Source organism: Eriocheir sinensis, unplaced genomic scaffold (assembly GCF_024679095.1).
Source record: "Eriocheir sinensis breed Jianghai 21 unplaced genomic scaffold, ASM2467909v1 Scaffold1174, whole genome shotgun sequence".
Lineage (NCBI taxonomy): Eukaryota > Metazoa > Arthropoda > Malacostraca > Decapoda > Varunidae > Eriocheir > Eriocheir sinensis.
Window position 1 is genome coordinate 92,604 of NW_026110490.1, and position 17,482 is coordinate 110,085.

The following is a 17,482-nucleotide window of genomic DNA, read 5'->3' on the forward strand; positions in this document are numbered from 1 at the left end:
ATTGAGTCGGATCAGGACGCTAGTATTCTCCAGGGTGAACTAAACAGATTGTATGACTGGGCGGATAAATGGCAGATGGAGTTCAATGTAGGGAAGTGCAGTATTCTGAGCGTAGGAAGGAACAACCCCTCTCACAACTATTGCTTAAATGACACTCTCATAAGCAGGTCTGGGTGCAAGAGATATTTAGGGGTCTTAGTGAGTTCTGATCTCCGTCCAAGGGCACAATGCATTCAAGCTAGAAATCAAGCAAATAGGGTACTGGGATTTATTTCAAGGAGCGTAAGCAACAGAAGCGCCGAAGTCTTCGTCAAACTATATTTAGCATTAGTTAGACCTCATCTTGACTATGCGGTTCAGTTCTGGTCACCTTACTATAGAATGGATATCAAAATGTTAGAATCAGTGCAGAGGAGGATGACTAAGATGATTCAGGGGTTGAGAAACTTGCCATACGAGGAAAGACTCAAACAGTTAAACTTGCATTCTCTAGAAAGGCGAAGGGTGCATGGAGACATGATCGAGGTTTATAAATGGATGAAGGGCTTTAATAAGGGAGATATTCATAAGGTTTTGTTGGTAAGAGAGCCGGGTAGGACACGAAGTAATGGGTTTAAACTGGATAAATTCAGATTCAACAGGGACATAGGCAAAAATTGGTTTACTAACAGGGTTGCGGATGAATGGAATAGGCTTAGCAGTCGTGTGGTGAGTGCCAATACAATTGTGACATTCAAAAATAGATTAGATAAATTCATGGACAGCGATATTAGGTGGGGTTAGATACACGGGAGCTTAGGGTCATAGGAGCTGCCTTGTATAGGCCTACCGGCCTCTTGCAAACTCCAACGTTCTTATGTTCTTATGTCTTATTTCCCCTTGCAGTTACTCTAATAGGATGCAGAATGAGGAGGAGGAAGAGGAGAGAAGAAGCCTGGGTACCCTGTTCTCTTTCTCTGTTTCTGTTCGATGTGCATTTCTGTTTTCTTATTTCACCTTGCAATTACTCTTCCAGGAATGAGATGCAGAATGAGAAGGAGGAAGAGGAGATAAGCAGCAACTTGGGCGCCCTGTTCTGGGACACAGCCTCCGCCTTGCCAGACCACACGGCCATTCACTACCAAGGAGGTGAGAAAGAACAGGAGCTAAAAAAGTGTTTCATAGGCATGGCTAACTAGAGATTATCATTTCTGGTGATATGTGTGATTGAGTCTTTGCTTCATTAACCACGGTAACCTGTTTATCAAATTGAGTATAATTTAACCCCGTCTAATACTTCCAGTACTTCTAATACATCTAACCCCACTAAACATTGTACTTTAACCATCCTAAAGAAAGTAAACAAACCCTGCCAAACAAAGTAACATAACTCCTTCAAAGTATGCAAGTAACCCAGCTCCACCAAGTAACTAAAGGGTCGGTGTTTTTACTTTTGAAGTGAAGGACTGACTTAATCACAATGAAAGCCATTGTTTCATAGTTAAATAAGACAATGATAGTGTTACCTTGCAGTTTTGTTTGATATCCTGATTACCAGGGTTCAAAGGATGGGAAAGTTTCCAGAAAAATAAAAGCTTTCAAAGGAAAGTTTCCGGGATTTTGGGGAATTTTCAAATTTTTCACACGTGTATTTGTATTAATAAACAAACCAAATTTGGTTAATATAACTATTAATTAGAAAGTTTGAAATAACAAAAGTGGTATTTCCAATAGGTTAGGTTAAGTTTAGGGTATCTTCAAACACATGATATCCAGACACCTATGGCATAAAGTAACAAAAAAAGCTTTCACTGTGTTATATAGAAAGTCTCATTTAAAAAGATAGAATAGATGATTTTTCTGAGTCAAGACGTATGGTAACTTTTGTGGTTTTGTTAGGTTAGGTTAAGTTTAGGGTATCTTCACACATAATAGGCAACAGCTTATGGCACAAAATAACAAAGAATGACCTCACTCAGTAAGTAAGGAAGCATATACGATATTTCTGAGTCAAGTCGTATGGTAACATTTTGTGATTTTGTTAGATTAGGTTAAGTTTAGGGTATCTTCCAACACATGATAGCCAGCACTTTTTGGTATGAATAAACAAAGAATTAACTCAATAGTAACAGTTTGGGGTTTTGTTATGTTAGATTTGGTTAAGCTTAGGGTATCTTCAAACACATGATAGCCAGCAGCTTATGATATAAATCAACAAAGAATAACCTCACTTTGTTGTAAAGAAAGTCTCATTGGTAAAGAAGCATACATGGATTTTCTGAGTCAAGACCTAGAGTAACTATTTAGGATATAGTTAGGTTAGGTTAAGTTTAGGGTATCTTCAAACACATGATAGTCAGCATCTTATTATATGAATCAACAAAGAATGACCTCACTTTGTTGTATAGAAAGTCTCATTAGTAAGGAAGCATATATGAATTTCCAGAGTCAAGACCTATAGTAACTGTTTGCGGTTTTGTTAGGTTATGGTATCTTCAGACACATTATAGCCATCAACTTATGGTATAAATCAACAAAGAATGACCTAATTTTGTTGTGTAGAAAGTCTCATTAGTAAGGAATCATATATAAATTTTCAGTCAAGACCTATAGTACTGTTTGGGTTTTGTTAGGTTAGGTTAACTGGAGGGCAGCATGTGCCTCAATAGGCATCACTTAAACAATCCTGCCTGCTAAGGAACATTACTAACAGCCCCAGAAAACTGAAGTCTAAAGAGGCAACAATAACCTCAGCCTTGAAAAAAAAAAAAAAGCCCAAAGTCGCCACAGGCACACTTGTAAATTTTTCGCAATTCCCAAAATTACAGAAAATTCAGGAAAATTCCTAAAATTCCCATGGAAAGTTTCCCAGTTCAAAATTCCCAGGAATATTACAACCCTACCAATTACTGAACACTGTGAGAGCAAAATAAACATTGCTCTTTATAAATGCTATGAATACCACTGCTGTAAACTTAGCACTGTTCTCTCTTCATAGATGGTGAGTGCAGTGTGGTGACCTACCGTGACCTGAGGACTGAGGTGGTCAAGGTGAGGGAGGCGTTGAGGCGACATGCATCCGAGGAACAGCAGGGGACCAGGGGTGAGGCAGAGGGAGGCTCTACTGTTGGCTCAGATGGGAGAGGAAGCACACCAGAGGTACAGGTGGTTGGGATCCTTTCATCCGGCCCTAAGGCAGTGGCGTGCATCCTTGGAACACTGGTGACATGTGGCTACTGGTACATCTCCCCTCACTACACCAGGAGGGAGGTCACTGCACTGGCTGAGAGAATCCATCCAGAGCGAATACTTGTTGAGGATACACTCCTGCCCAGCCTGGAGGACTCTGGTACTGAAGTCCTAGACACTTTCTCTGTATTTGGGACACCTTTTAAATTAGTGTCCATCATCAACAGGGAAAGACGTTCATTGACTCGGAGGCCAAAGAGTTTGGTGTATGTTGTGCCAACTTCTGGCACCACAGGCACCCCAAAGTGTGTGTATGTGCCTCATGCCGCCATCGTACCTAACATACACGACTTGGAGAAGCTGTTCAAGGTCACCTCGGAGGACAGGGTATTCTGTGCTGCTCCTCTCACCTTTGATCCTAGTGTCATTGACCTCTTCCTGGCCTTCCAAGTGGGTGCTGGCCTAGTCATGGTGTCCCCAAAGACCCTACGAACTCCCAGGTTGTTGCTAAAAGTCCTCGTAGAGACCAAAGTCACAATCCTGCAGGCCACCCCGACCCTGTTCCTGAGCCTTGGCCGTGGCAGCGTGAGGGAGAACCTCCTGTCACAGGGCTCCCGGCTGAGGGTGCTGGCCCTGGGAGGCGAGGTGTTCCCCAAAGGATCCATATTGAAGGAGTGTGTCGGGGACCAGTGTACAGCGAGGATCTTTAACCTATACGGCCTGACGGAGGTGTCTTGCTGGGCGTCGGTCTGGGAGTATGTGCCTCATGGGGCCAGTGCCTCCCCTGTGGTGGACCAGACACCCATTGGGGAGCCCTTGTCCCACACTGAAATGAAAGTGTTGAAGGAAAATGGGGAGGAAGCTGACAGTGGGGAAGAAGGGGAAATTTATGTAGGAGGGGAGGTGAGAGCCTGCCTTGTGGACTCAGGAGATGGTGCCACAGAGAGCCAGGCAGTGACCCACATGAGGCCGACTGGTGACCTGGGACTTGTGAAGGACGGCCACATTTACTGCCTTGGGAGACTAGATGACCAAGTGAAGCGAAATGGTCAGAAAATTAGTCTAAGGGAAATTGAGTGTGTTTGTTTAGATCTTCCATACATCAGTCAGTGCCTTGTGCTTCCCTGTAAAAGCAGACTAATAATGTTTATATGTACTTGTGACGAGGGAATCACTCTGAATGATATCTGGAGGGACTTGAAGAACTGTTTGGCTCCTTGGAAGATTCCTGATGAGGTTGTGTTAGTCAACTCGGTGCCCCTCAACACTCATGGGAAGGTGGACACACAGCAACTACTCTCTCTCATGGCAGAGACTTGTTGCCCTCCCAGCCACACACACACTCTGCAGGGCTTCTTCAGCGACCTCTGGAGGAGAATTCTTGGCTATGAGAAAGTAAGGGAGGACGACCAGTTCATCTCATGTGGTGGCAACTCTCTCACTGCTATCCAGGTCACTGCCAGAGTGGAGGAATACTTAGGCCATGAAGTACCTGAGTTCCTTGATGCACTGCTACATGACACATACAGTGAAGTGTTCCAGATCCTGAGGAAACATCACCTAGCCAGAAAAAGTGACACGACTAATGGCAGCTCAAGCAAGAAAATTAAAAACAACCAATCTGCCCTTTCCAAACCTAAGCAAAACGGTAGCATAATACAAACAGAAGGTGAAGCAACTGTATGTTCAACTGCATTTTCAGATTGTAAAAATTCAAAGGGCATAATGGCAAATGGAGACCAGGAGAACAGTACAAGTTTGAGTCAGAATGAGAACACTATTTTGGCAGCTGTTTCAAGAAGGGGTGTTGAGATAAGGGAATCGACACCACTATCCTGCAAACTCTCCCATAACACCTACACACTCAAGTGGAAATATGACTTTGGGAAATGCATTGACTCTTCACCTCTCCTTGCCAAGCTCGCAGACAGTGGCATGTTTGTGTTTGCTGGTTCTCACTCCCACAGATTTGCCTGCCTGGATGCTGTGACTGGGGTGGAGAGGTGGTGCTGCATCCTGGGTGACAGAGTAGAGTCATCCCCAGCCATATCACGCTGTGGGTCTTTTGTTTACGTGGGATGTTACGACCACCACCTCTACTGCGTGACGGTGAAGGATGGGAGAGTGGCATGGCGGTACAGAACTGGAGGAGAGGTTAAGAGCTCACCAGTAGTGGATTGGGAGACTGGCTGTGTTGCATTTGGCTCTCATGATAAGCAGCTCCACTATGTAGGGGTGGATGGAGAGGCCAAGTGGGTGTTGCAAGTGTCCAGTGGAAGTATATTCTCATCCCCATGTATTGCCCAAGGGTTGGTGATTGCAGCCACACTAGATGGGGTGCTGTGTGGTGTGGACAAAAGCAGTGGGGATGTGAAGTGGAAGGTGACACTCAAAAAGCCAATATTCAGCTCTCCTGCAGCCTATTCTTGTGGTGTTGTGTTTGGGACTGTTAGGGGAGAAGTGCTGAGTTACTCCCTCACCGGCACCTTCTTGTGGCAATATGAGACCAAGGGAAGCATTTTTTCATCTCCTTTCATTCTAAAACTCGGGGATAAGCTTGAGGTCATAGCCATTGGGTCACATGACAAGTGTGTTTATTTCCTTACACACCTGGGGGAATTGATGGCAAAGTACTGTGGTGGTTCCCCAGTGTATGGCACCCCCTTCCTGTACCTGGGTGAAGATAGATGTGCCTTTGGTGCTGTGGTGTGCGAGACTCATGGAAGATGCTGTGTGTTGAGGGTGAGGGTTGGTGGGGAGGAGCAGGAAGGTGGCACACTGGAGGCAGGCACAGAGGTGATGTGGGAGAAGGAGTTCCCAGGAGAGCTCTTTGCCTCACCAGTGTGTTATGAGAATAGACTTTGGATTGGCTGTCGAGATGACTTCCTCTACTGTTTTAATGTTGTAGATGCGGGTGAATGAAATGAGATTTTTTTAATAAATCTGCATCAAGTATGAGTAGTGGAAATGGGGTAACCAATCAGGAGTGTATTGCCCCTGCTAGTAGCAAATATTGATGCAGTCTGTGGAAATAAAGAGAATAGCACCAGGACAGCCCACCCTGAACCTCTTGCAGTGGTGATTTACTAATTTGGGTAATGTATTTTTTTTTTTTTCTTGAGGCATGTTAGATTTTGTTTTATGTCAATCTGATGGCCTGGGTCCCTGTAGAAGAGCACTGTGCCATCCTTGCAGGCTGTAATTGGTCCTGTATTGGATGGGTGCGTTGCCCAGGTGGTGTGGGCTGGAGCAGGGAAAATGGCTTGAACTTGTCAGTGGAATCAGGGAGAGTTTATATTGATACACTAAAATTATACTGAATATCTTGATTTTTTTTTTATCATGTTTCTCTTGATTCTGGACCTTTCTGTAGTTCTAGTTATCCTAAGCTGATGGCCCAGCAGGGGTAATAGCAACATGCAGAAGTATATGGCAGCTTTTCATAGGGTGAGCAAAACAAAATTTTGAAAATTATTAACTTTTCAATAATTTAATATCCTTAAAAGTATATCAGTCACCTGATATCAAGTATATTGTCTTTCAGCATCAAATAATACAACTTCAAAGATGATATTTTTTCAAATCAATAAATTTAATTTTCATATATGAACAAATATACACCATAGCTACTGGATCAGCATAGTTAATTCCTTCACTCTAATTTAGTTGTCCTGACATGATTCAAACAATGTAGATTACAATAACAAGAATTGTTACAGAAAAAGTAGAAAATGAAGATGACAAATACTGGTGACTTCAGATGACCTGGCACTCTTTCTAGGTCCATACACTATATACAGCCCCGCCGCTATACACCCCCCCTGCCGGCACCACTTCAAAGGGAAGGTGGCACTAGTCAAAGTTGTGCATGACGCCAGGCAACTTGGGCTTCTTGGCAGCCACGGTCACAGCAGCGTCACCCTCGCTCCTGTGGAGAGAAGTGATCTAGTTCTTGAAACATCTCTGGTACTTTCCTACACTTGTATATAATGTAGGGAAACAAGGTTGACAATACAGAAGAAATATTATTATTTAAGAAACAGGCCAGTGAAAAATATAGTTAAAAAAGACGATTAGAAGAATGCGGAAGAATAGATTGAATAGGAAAAAAAATGAATTTTACAATATCACTTATTTGATCCCTTCTTCATTCACCAGATCACACACAGACAGAGAGGTTTTGCAGAGCCTCATCCCCAAACTGACTGCTACTACTACTAGGAGTTAGGCAAATCAGAAATCTTATGTGTGACAAGAAAATTTCCATAAGTGTGCCCAGCAAACTCTGGATCACTGTGGCAGACTCACTCAGCACTCAGCAGGACAGTGGGTCCGCTGGAGGAGTTGATGGCCACCACCTCATTGGGATCAACACTTCGCCGCCCATCCCGCATGTAATAATAATTCCCCGAGATGGCTGCGCTGACGCCCTTGGGCAAGTCAGGCGGGGGCTGGGAGCGGCACACCACAAAGTCAGCCTGGCGGAGGGCACTGGTGTGATCACGCTGCAATGAAGAAGGAATGACTTAATTTCATTTTTTTTTTTTTTTTTTTTTTGTACAGCAAGGGAGGCAGCTCAGAGGTGACAAAAAAAGACTGCCCCAACAGAATGGCACACAAAACATGATACCATCCAAGGTAAAGTAAAATAACAGACAAAATTTTGCATCATATGTTACTATAAATTTAGGTTAAAATTCATTACATGGACCAACCACAAAAAAAAAATCAAAAGCTATTGGAAGAAAACGGTTTAGTCCAATAATACTGTTGGTCCAAAAAATGAATCTTTACCCAAATTTAGCTTGTGAACACCTGCCCAAGTGTAAATCTGTGATCCTCTGTTTAGATTAAAGGTGAACAGTAGGAATTCAGCTCCCTCAGCCTTTACATCCCCCCTTGGGTGTGAAGCAATGGGAGGTTGGAGACATTTCTGGTACTGTAGCCCAGATGTTACAGTGAATCCATGACCATTGGCATTGGATTCAGTTACCATGAGATAAATGGGCACAGAGACAGAACTGAGCAGTGAGGTAATGTGAAATGCCAGAATTTTTCTCTTTACAACACTCCCACACGGCCACTGCATGTAACGAAACACACGAGAAATTAATCCAGACAAGGAAAGGTTTTGCCGGCGCCGGGGATCAAACCCGCGACCAGCGTAACAGGAGAGCCACTCCTTTACCAGTCGGCCAAAGAGGTACCCCCCTGGCTAAGTGGGTTATGGGAGGCTCACCCATCCAGCAAGTCAGCATTACAAATGAACAGCCTTATGTCTAGGCCAGCATCTCAACCTTTTACTGAACTCAACACTGCCTGTAGTCAGGTCTAGACAGTCCAGCAGCCACTGGCTCTTGGCAAACACCTATAGTCCAACTAAGCTATGAAGTCAGTTTGTGCAGGTCCCTCTTGGGGAGTCCCCTGGCCATACTAGAGCTGCCAAATCTTATTTAATGCACACAGAATATTTGATACACAATTTATCAAACAGTCCGTAGATGGCATGTGGAGGGGTGATTGATGTATTGGGGGTGCTGTAGCAGCAGTGTGAAGAGGTCCAGGCCCCAACCAAACTGACCATATTTGTGTGGAACTATAGTTACAGGGAGTACACTGTAAGGACATGTACCACAAGGCTTATTACTGCAGACTTCCAACCAAAGTGTGCAACATTCCAACAAATTGAGCCTTTATCACCACCATGCTGAAATGTGCTAAAATACGTGACATAATATTAAAGTTTGCCAAATAGTTGTAAATATTTGTCAAAAATTATCCCTTGCAAGGACCACTGATATTGCACTGTCGTATATGTGAAATTTCCCAGGGTAAAGATTCGTTTTAGTACCGTGCCAGCATCTCATTACCTACCATATGAGGCATCAGTAGCTCTTCATATATCTTTTCTACAAACCTTTAACAGTCATGGAAATGCTTTCAAAATCCAATTCAAGGACTTTTTTTTTACTCTTGAAAATAGGGAATAATGTTGACGAAAGCGCGGCAGCCGCGGCGACGGTGCTGCCGCAAAATAGCTCGCAGAGGGTTTTGAGTGGGGGAGCATATTTAAACTACTCCAACCGAACTTTACGACCTGCTAACGGGGGTGGCTGCACCCCCCTCGACCCCCCCTTCTAACCAGGGGGGTGCAGCCCCCCCTGGACCCCCCCGTGTATATGCAACTTATTTCTGCGAGGAGGTATTGCTTGCAACATGGGCTGCACCGTCGCCGCGGCCGCCACCAGAGGAGGCGACGCGCTATCGTCAACATTATTCCCTATTTTTAAGAGTAAAAAAAAAAAAGTCCTTGAATTGGATTTTGAAAGCGTTTCCATGACTGTTGAAGGTTTGTAGAAAAGATATATGAAGAGATACGGATAATATTTAGGGTTGCACCGATTAATCGGTAAGTAATCGGTAATCGGCCTAATCGGCCACTTTGCCGATTAATCGTTTGACCGATTAATTTATTATTTTTTCTCTCTTTTATAGTACAGTGTACATAACACAATACTAATAATGTTAATGTAAGGATGGTGATGTTACCAAAACTCTAATACCTTTCCACAGCATTTATTTCCAACAAGTCCCTATGCAAATGTATATTATGTAATTCAAATTGATATATAAAATTATGATATGAACTGAAGCACTGGTATTTGCTTCAACTTTGAAACTAGAAAAAAAAATCAACATATTACTTTATATTACAACCAAGAAATATTATATGCCTATTTCAACTTGCTTAGCACAGTAACTGAGTAATGTCCTTCACCAAGCCTGCCGTGCATATGGAAGTAAGTTATTGTAATATATCATGAAAAGTATGGAACTAGACAAGTGATTTTACTCAGCACTTGACGTTAAACACTCTTAAATTGTAATGTAAAAACATTAATTGGGTAACATCCTTCACCATGCCTGCTGCATAAGACAGTAAATTAGTAGAAAACTTGAGAGATTGATAACCTTTCTGTACACTACCATTTCTAGTAGCATCTAGGATCACCACAAGAACGAAAACTGGCAAATTCTAACATATTAAAATCAGGATGTTTCCACAAAGCAAGGCTAAATTATATGTAACAAATTACTAGACGTATTTGTTCTCCATGCAGATGGCAGTTGGGCAGTAAACAAAGTTGTAAACATGAGGGTTACGGTATGTCTTTAACTTTGTGGTACCAGTGTCCAGTAATTAGTGAAGATTAATCACATTTACAATTTATAAATAATCGGCCGATTAATCGGTATCGGCCGATTATTGGTGCAACCTAATAATATTCAGGAGGTATGGGCTCTCTCTACCCGTTAATACTCACGTTTTCTGCATTATTTCTGTATCAGTATTTAGTGTAGACCCTGTTCACTTCGAAACCATAAAAATAAAAAATAAATACATTAAAAAAATTATTCCTGGACCCCGAGACATACACCCTCCCTTTATCACATACCTGACTGATTCCTCGGGCTGGTTTGCCGTTAAGCGTAGTGTTCAACGTACACCAGTCGGGACAATTTTGAAACGACACGAAAACAATAGAAACGATGAGCGACCAATATTTGTATCCTCCAATGATGCGTGACATTTCTATTCTCAGGATAGGTTAGGATAGGTTAGGTTAGGATAGGTTAGGTTAGGTTAGGATAGGTTAGGATAGGTTAGGTTAGGCACAAACTATTTTTTTCTGGGTAATTTGTGGTGTTTTTTTCATGTGGAGATGGTTTTTTTCCGGAAATATTAGGATTGTGACTTGATCAAGAAAACTGAAATAGCTCCTTTCCTAATAGTTTCCGGAAAAAAAGACTATCTCCACTTGAAAAAGCACCACATTTTACCTAGAAAAAAATAGTTTGTGCCTGGAAATTCGAGAGCCCACATCTCCTGAATTATTACCAGAGATACTGATGTTTCATAAGGTAGGTAATGAGATACTGGCACGGTACTAAAAACGAATCTTAACCATTTCCCAGCACCCACTAAATATATTTCATCCTCCCTGAGGGAGCAGTGCCCCAAGTAAAAAAACACTGGTCTGGGGGGGGGGGGGGGGGGGGCTCTGTTGAGAAAAAAAGAACTGGGCAATAAGAGAACAAGTGTAGCAGTGGAAAACATACAAAAGGACAGAAAAAGTAAATGGAAAACAAAGTCCAGAGTAAGCTTAAGTGAAGAAAGGAAAATAGAGAAGCAAAGTGTACAGACAAACAGCTCAGGGCAGAGTGAAGTATCTGAGTGAGAGAAATCAAGGTGGACCAAAGAAGCGATAGTACAAAGGTGAACAGCTCAAAAGAAAGAGTAGCAAATCTGAGCGGCCGAGAGGGGCGGCTGTCCTCCAGGGAGCTAGGGTGTGCAAGCCCCGCCGCCCAGGGAACGCCAGGCCTGCCCCCGCCAGCCCCAGGGACGCCTCACCCCGAGGAGGAAGACCCGCACTCTCCTGAAGAAGGGGGACACGTCTCTGTAGTGGACCCTCGGCATGGCGGCGACCTCCGTCCTCGGCAGTCCTCTCGGCTGGCTCAGCTGATGCACCGGGCCGACTCCGAGCCGTCTTGTCTCTAATAATAGTTTTATGTGTATGTTCTTGATTACTGTAACTTATATAAGCGGATGAAATGTATATAAACGACGGGAAACTAGTAGTTGCCTGAGATCAATGGCAAGGCAACGATGTAACAGCTAGCCGAGTCTGCCACAACTATATAGAGATTTATTTGCTGTGGCCCATTATATTGCTGAAAATCATGCGGACAATAGTATTCATTTCGTTGTCATATTTCAGTTTCTTTAATGCATTGCGGTCTTGAGAGATAAATCAAGTACCGAACACGCAGGACTCGGCCAAGGCCAGGGCCGTGCATGGCGTCGTGATTGAGGAAGTGAAAGAGTTCTTGGAAGAAATGTGGGGTGCAAGATGTAGGGAATAGTATTTTGTCCCCATATACGTAGGATATTGTCTGTTCTGCATGTTTGTTTTCTTTTCACCGGAGCTGCCGTTAAAAAGGCCTGACTGTAGAAAAATCCTAAGACATCTGTGACATCAAGATCAAGATCAAGACCTGTTTGAATGGTCGAGGGTGTTTTTCTGGGTGCTCTTCGTTATTTTTGTGCCTCACCCTCGACTATAAGTGTTGTTTGTGTGGGCTGTACCAGGATAAGTGAGTAATACATGTTTTCACGTATTTATAGCCTCTGAACTGAATTATATTTGTGGAAAGTAATGCAGTAAAGCCCATTCTTGTTCCTGGCTTACTGTCTTCAGGCTTGTGTTAGGGGGTAGGGGGGGCTGGAGAGGCGGACTTCTTGTAAAGTATTACCCCCAACTATTTAAGGTCAAGGAAACAGTACATCGGGTTAGAGTAATAGTAGCAAGCCTGAGGATAAGACTGCGATGGCTCCCCGCCTGTATTTGATCTGGTATAATTATGAGGGCGGGATCAAGGGAAAGGGGAACTACCTTGTGATTTGTGCCAGAAATTGTTAGCAGATTCAGTTAAAATCCATCAAAAAAATTTCCGCAGTTTATTCCCGGGGTTCACAACTCTTGAAGAGAAAAACATAATCCTCTCTTGGGTGGGATGTCATTAGCAAGATAGTGTAGGTCATTATCCATTCCTTTCTTGGGTGGATGTCATTAGCAAGATAGTGTAGGTCATCATCCATTCCTTTCTTGGGTGGATGTCATTAGCAAGATAGTGTTGGTCATTATCCATTCCTCTCTTGGGTGGATGGCATTAGCAAGATAGTGTAGGTCATTATCCATTCCTCTCTTGGGTGGATGGCATTAGCAAGATAGTGTAGGTCATTATCCATTCCTCTCTTGGGTGGATGGCATTAGCAAGATAGTGTAGGTCATTATCCATTCCTCTCTTGGGTGGATGGCATTAGCAAGATAGTGTAGGTCATTATCCATTCCTCTCTTGGGTGGATGGCATTAGCAAGATAGTGTAGGTCATTATCCATTCCTTTCTTGGGTGGATGTCATTAGCAAGATAGTGTAGGTCATTATCCATTCCTTTCTTGGGTGGATGGCATTAGCAAGATAGTGTAGGTCATTATCCATTCCTCTCTTGGGTGAATGGCATTAGCAAGATAGTGTAGGTCATTATCCATTCCTCTCTTGGGTGGATGGCATTAGCAAGATAGTGTAGGTCATTATCCATTCCTTTCTTGGGTGGATGGCAATAGCAAGATAGTGTGGGTCATTATCCATTCCTTTCTTGGGTGGATGGCATTACAAGATAGTGTGGGTCATTATCCATTCCTCTCTTGGGTGGATGTCATTAGCAAGATAGTGTAGGTCATTATCCATTCCTCTCTTGGGTGGATGTCATTAGCAAGATAGTGTAGGTCATCATCCATTCCTTTCTTGGGTGGATGGCATTAGCAAGATAGTGTAGGTCATCATCCATTCCTTTCTTGGGTGGATGTCATTAGCAAGATAGTGTAGGTCATCATCCATTCCTTTCTTGGGTGGATGGCATTAGCAAGATAGTGTAGGTCATCATCCATTCCTCTCTTGGGTGGGATGTCATTAGCAAGATAGTGTAGGTCATCATCCATTCCTCTCTTGGGTGGGATGTCATTAGCAAGATAGTGTAGGTCATTATCCATTCCTCTCTTGGGTGGATGGCATTAGCAAGATAGTGTAGGTCATTATCCATTCCTCTCTTGGGTGGATGGCAATAGCAAGATAGTGTAGGTCATTATCCATTCCTTTCTTGGGTGGATGGCAATAGCAAGATAGTGTAGGTCATCATCCATTCCTCTCTTGGGTGGATGGCATTACAAGATAGTGTAGGTCATTATCCATTCCTTTCTTGGGTGGATGGCAATAGCAAGATAGTGTAGGTCATCATCCATTCCTCTCTTGGGTGGATGGCATTACAAGATAGTGTAGGTCATCATCCATTCCTCTCTTGGGTGGATGGCATTACAAGATAGTGTAGGTCATTATCCATTCCTTTCTTGAGTGGATGTCATTAGCAAGATAGTGTAGGTCATCATCCATTCCTTTCTTGGGTGGATGGCATTAGCAAGATAGTGTGGGTCATTATCCATTCCTTTCTTGGGTGGATGGCAATAGCAAGATAGTGTAGGTCATCATCCACTCCTCTCTTGGGTGGATGGCATTAGCAAGATAGTGTAGGTCATTATCCATTCCTTTCTTGGGTGGATGGCAATAGCAAGATAGTGTAGGTCATCATCCACTCCTCTCTTGGGTGGGATGGCATTAACAAGTATAGATCATAATCCCAGGTCAACAATTCAAAACCTAACACTCCAGGGAGCTGAGAGTGGGCCTCTAGAAAAGACTTCTATAAATATGTAGAGTAAGCAGCCACCCTCTTTACATATGCAAAATTTTTCACTTGTTCTTTATTATTATTTATTCCACTCTTGGACTACTCTCTTTACTGTAGATAGTAGGGGAATTTTCAGTAAACAGCAACTTCATTCTGATAATTTTTGATGCATTTTAACTGGATCTGCTAACAATTTCTGGCATTCCGCCCTTATATACCAGATGAAATACAGACGGGGAGCCATTGCAAAGTCTTATCCTCAGACTTACTACATTGCTATAACACATTCTACTATTTCCTTGACCTTAAATAGTAGGGAAATTTAAACAGCATCCTCCAATTTTAATGACAACACTTTTTCTTGTATTTTTTTAATCGATTTTAACCTGTCCACTGCGACTGGCACGGATTTCACCTTCACTGGTAGCCTGGTGACATATACTCCCAGGTCTTTCTCTGCCTCTGTGGTGGATAGTGGAGTGTTTCCCATGTGGTACCTATTGGCATGCTGTATTAATTTCCCCTCCCAAGGTGCATAACTTTACATTTTTCTTCATTGAATTGTAGCAGCCACGTTTTGTTCCATTCCTGTAATTTGGTGGTGTGTCTTCTCGTTGGAAATCCGCAGTCAAGGAGTTAAATGAATCTGCTAACAGTTTTTGACATCCAGGCAAAACTGACCCTCTCTTCTAGGCCTCTCATTCTTTTTTCTTTACAGGAGCAGTGCATAGCATTTTGTTTCTTATGTTTTGCCCTTGAGCTGCTTCCTCTGCTGTTGAAAAATATCAAGAGGTAGTTTTCCCCCCCTCCCTTCCCCCCTTTTACAAACCACTGACTTTCACAACCCTTGCCCCCCCAGAGCCATGGCGAGGATGCCTTTCTTCACCCAGCTGGAGTCCCTCAGCACCCACGTGGAGACCCAGGTGAAGGCCCTCAAGCAGCAACTGAATCAGCCTCCAGGGTGAGTCACATTGAGTCCTACTTCAACCCTTATTTATATATGATTTTTACAGTAAAGGAAGCAGCTCAAGGGCAAAAATAAATCAAAACAAAAAAGACCGCTAGCCTGCTCCTATAAAAAAAAGGAAAGAGGTCCCAATGCTGGCCACCATAGGGTAATATTTGAAAAAACGTTGACAGTATTTCAATAAATGCAAATATCAATATCTGTCTTTCTGTCACCTGATTTTTCAAGTCATATTAGTCTTCATCAACAATACTGTGGCTGATTTGTCTTGTTTTGACCTGTTTTTCAAGGTGTGTTTAGTTGGTCATGTTGATTTTTTTTATATAATTTTTTATGACTGAGTCTGTAATATGTCGACTTAACTCTGGGAAAATCGAACACTTCTGCTGATTCTGTCTTAAAAATGGAATTAAAAAGCCAAGCAAGCCACATAACTGTTAATAAATACCTATTAATGTAACATTTAAAAAATTTCTGACCATTATTCCCCCATGAAACTTCCCCCTCACCTTTGCCAGCCTCACCTTTGCCCCCACAGCAAGAACCCTCAGACGTACGACAAAGGCCTCAGTAGACTCAAGACGGACATTCAAGAGCTCAAGGTTAGTAATACTTGGTTAAACAGTAGCATTTAAGATAAAGTAAAATTTTATGACTTCAGTATAATGTATAACTAAAATCTTTCATTAACTTCATTTTGTTCAGCCAGTAAAGACTTGGGGCAGTGGGACCAAGATGTGTATTTTTTTTAAGGCAGTCATAAATTCATGAAACAATATTCAAACAAGTTTCAAGAAAAGTAAAACAAATGCCTTTCATTAATTGCAGATTGTCCCACTTTCAATAACTTCTTTATTTTTCTAATCATCCAGACCTATCCAAAAAAGTCAAACCATAATTTCATTTGTCCAACCAACAAGAATTCACTTTTTAACTCAGGAACTGTCCGAGGAGGTCAGAAAGAACCTTTCGTCGTTCAACAAGTTCAGCGGCTACCTGGGGGACGCCAAGGAGCTGGTGGAGGAGCAGATGGCCGGCACTGAAAAGATGGAGCAGTATCTGGCCCAGTAGGTGTCTGTAAACCTCCACCACATGCACTGGGAGGGTTGTGGCCTGCTAATACAGAGCCTCTCCTCATGTGCTGGGGTTTACTTAAACTTTATTAACCAATTTGTATGCACCTTTTCAGTCATTACGCATGCAGGAAAAGTTTTACAATAGAAGATTTAACAGATGCATACCATCAGAATCAATCCTGCTTCCAAAGATTATCTTCCCCCTTTATGATAAAATTCAGTTAAAATGAGTGATAGAGACCATCTTCAAAACAGTTTTGGCCAGTATTTCAGGTGATACATATTTGGAATACTCTGTTTAATTATATATATGTAATTACAACATGATTTGTGTTATCAGTGTGTCTTTATATCTTGGTGGGGGCCATCACACCATGTGCCTTTGTATACAGTTTTGGCATTGTTCCTGCCTCCCTCAGGTATGGCTACGTCATTCCCGAAAAGCCTGAGCCAGAAGACTCACCCTCTGTGGAAGTCACCACCCCTGAGGAGAGTGTAGAAAAGAAACCTGAGGAAAGGTGAGTGAGTTGCTCCTTCCTTGGGGGTTACTTGCTCACATGACACCTGTGAGGGATGATGTAAAGAACCCAATGTTGTTTATGAATTTAGCATCATGCTACCTGACATGCAAGTTCTGTTATCATAAGTTTTTGAACTTACAAACTTTGTGCTTAAAACAGGAAGTACTCCACTGATAACTTCCTTCATAACCTGTGTGTAATAACTGGCTCATTCTCCAGCAGTGCTGCCATAGACACAAACAGTCATCATCATGTGACCCCCGAGCTGAGTATCCACGGCCAGATGGTGCTGCAGCATAAGGAGCTGCCTATACTGTCAACAGCAAAAAAAGTGAGTTTGTGTACGCTGCAATACATCCATCCACCTGACCCGCCTGCTGCTGTTGGTTGGTGTCCTTGTCTTTACATCTTATGTTTTAAAGTTATTTGTATTTTCTCAGTATTTT

At 42.7% G+C, this 17,482-nt stretch overlaps 3 protein-coding genes across 3 annotated transcripts; 2 read left to right on the forward strand and 1 right to left on the reverse strand.

The window, feature by feature from the left end:
* The first annotated feature begins 987 nt into the window (after positions 1–987).
* Positions 988–6,491, forward strand: LOC126989451 (beta-alanine-activating enzyme-like). Its single transcript, XM_050848041.1, has 2 exons — positions 988–1,128; positions 2,978–6,491. Exons 1-2 carry the CDS (start codon positions 1,023–1,025, stop codon positions 6,088–6,090), a joined length of 3,219 nt encoding a protein of 1,072 aa, XP_050703998.1. The 5' UTR covers positions 988–1,022; the 3' UTR covers positions 6,091–6,491.
* A 139-nt stretch (positions 6,492–6,630) lies between these two features.
* LOC126989452 (NADH dehydrogenase [ubiquinone] 1 alpha subcomplex subunit 7-like) lies at positions 6,631–11,805 on the reverse strand. The gene is made up of 3 exons (XM_050848042.1): positions 11,582–11,805; positions 7,477–7,673; positions 6,631–7,096 (listed from the first exon to the last, which is right to left on the reverse strand). The coding sequence occupies exons 1-3, from the start codon at positions 11,645–11,647 to the stop codon at positions 7,021–7,023; spliced, it is 339 nt and encodes a 112-aa protein (XP_050703999.1). The 5' UTR covers positions 11,648–11,805; the 3' UTR covers positions 6,631–7,020.
* A 165-nt stretch (positions 11,806–11,970) lies between these two features.
* Positions 11,971–17,367, forward strand: LOC126989453 (uncharacterized; the record flags this gene model as incomplete). The annotated part of the gene is made up of 6 exons (XM_050848043.1): positions 11,971–12,324; positions 15,332–15,433; positions 15,978–16,041; positions 16,379–16,506; positions 16,935–17,033; positions 17,259–17,367. Coding segments are annotated over exons 2-6 (498 nt in total), but the record flags the coding sequence as incomplete, so codon positions are not given.
* Between the last annotated feature and the right edge of the window lie 115 nt (positions 17,368–17,482).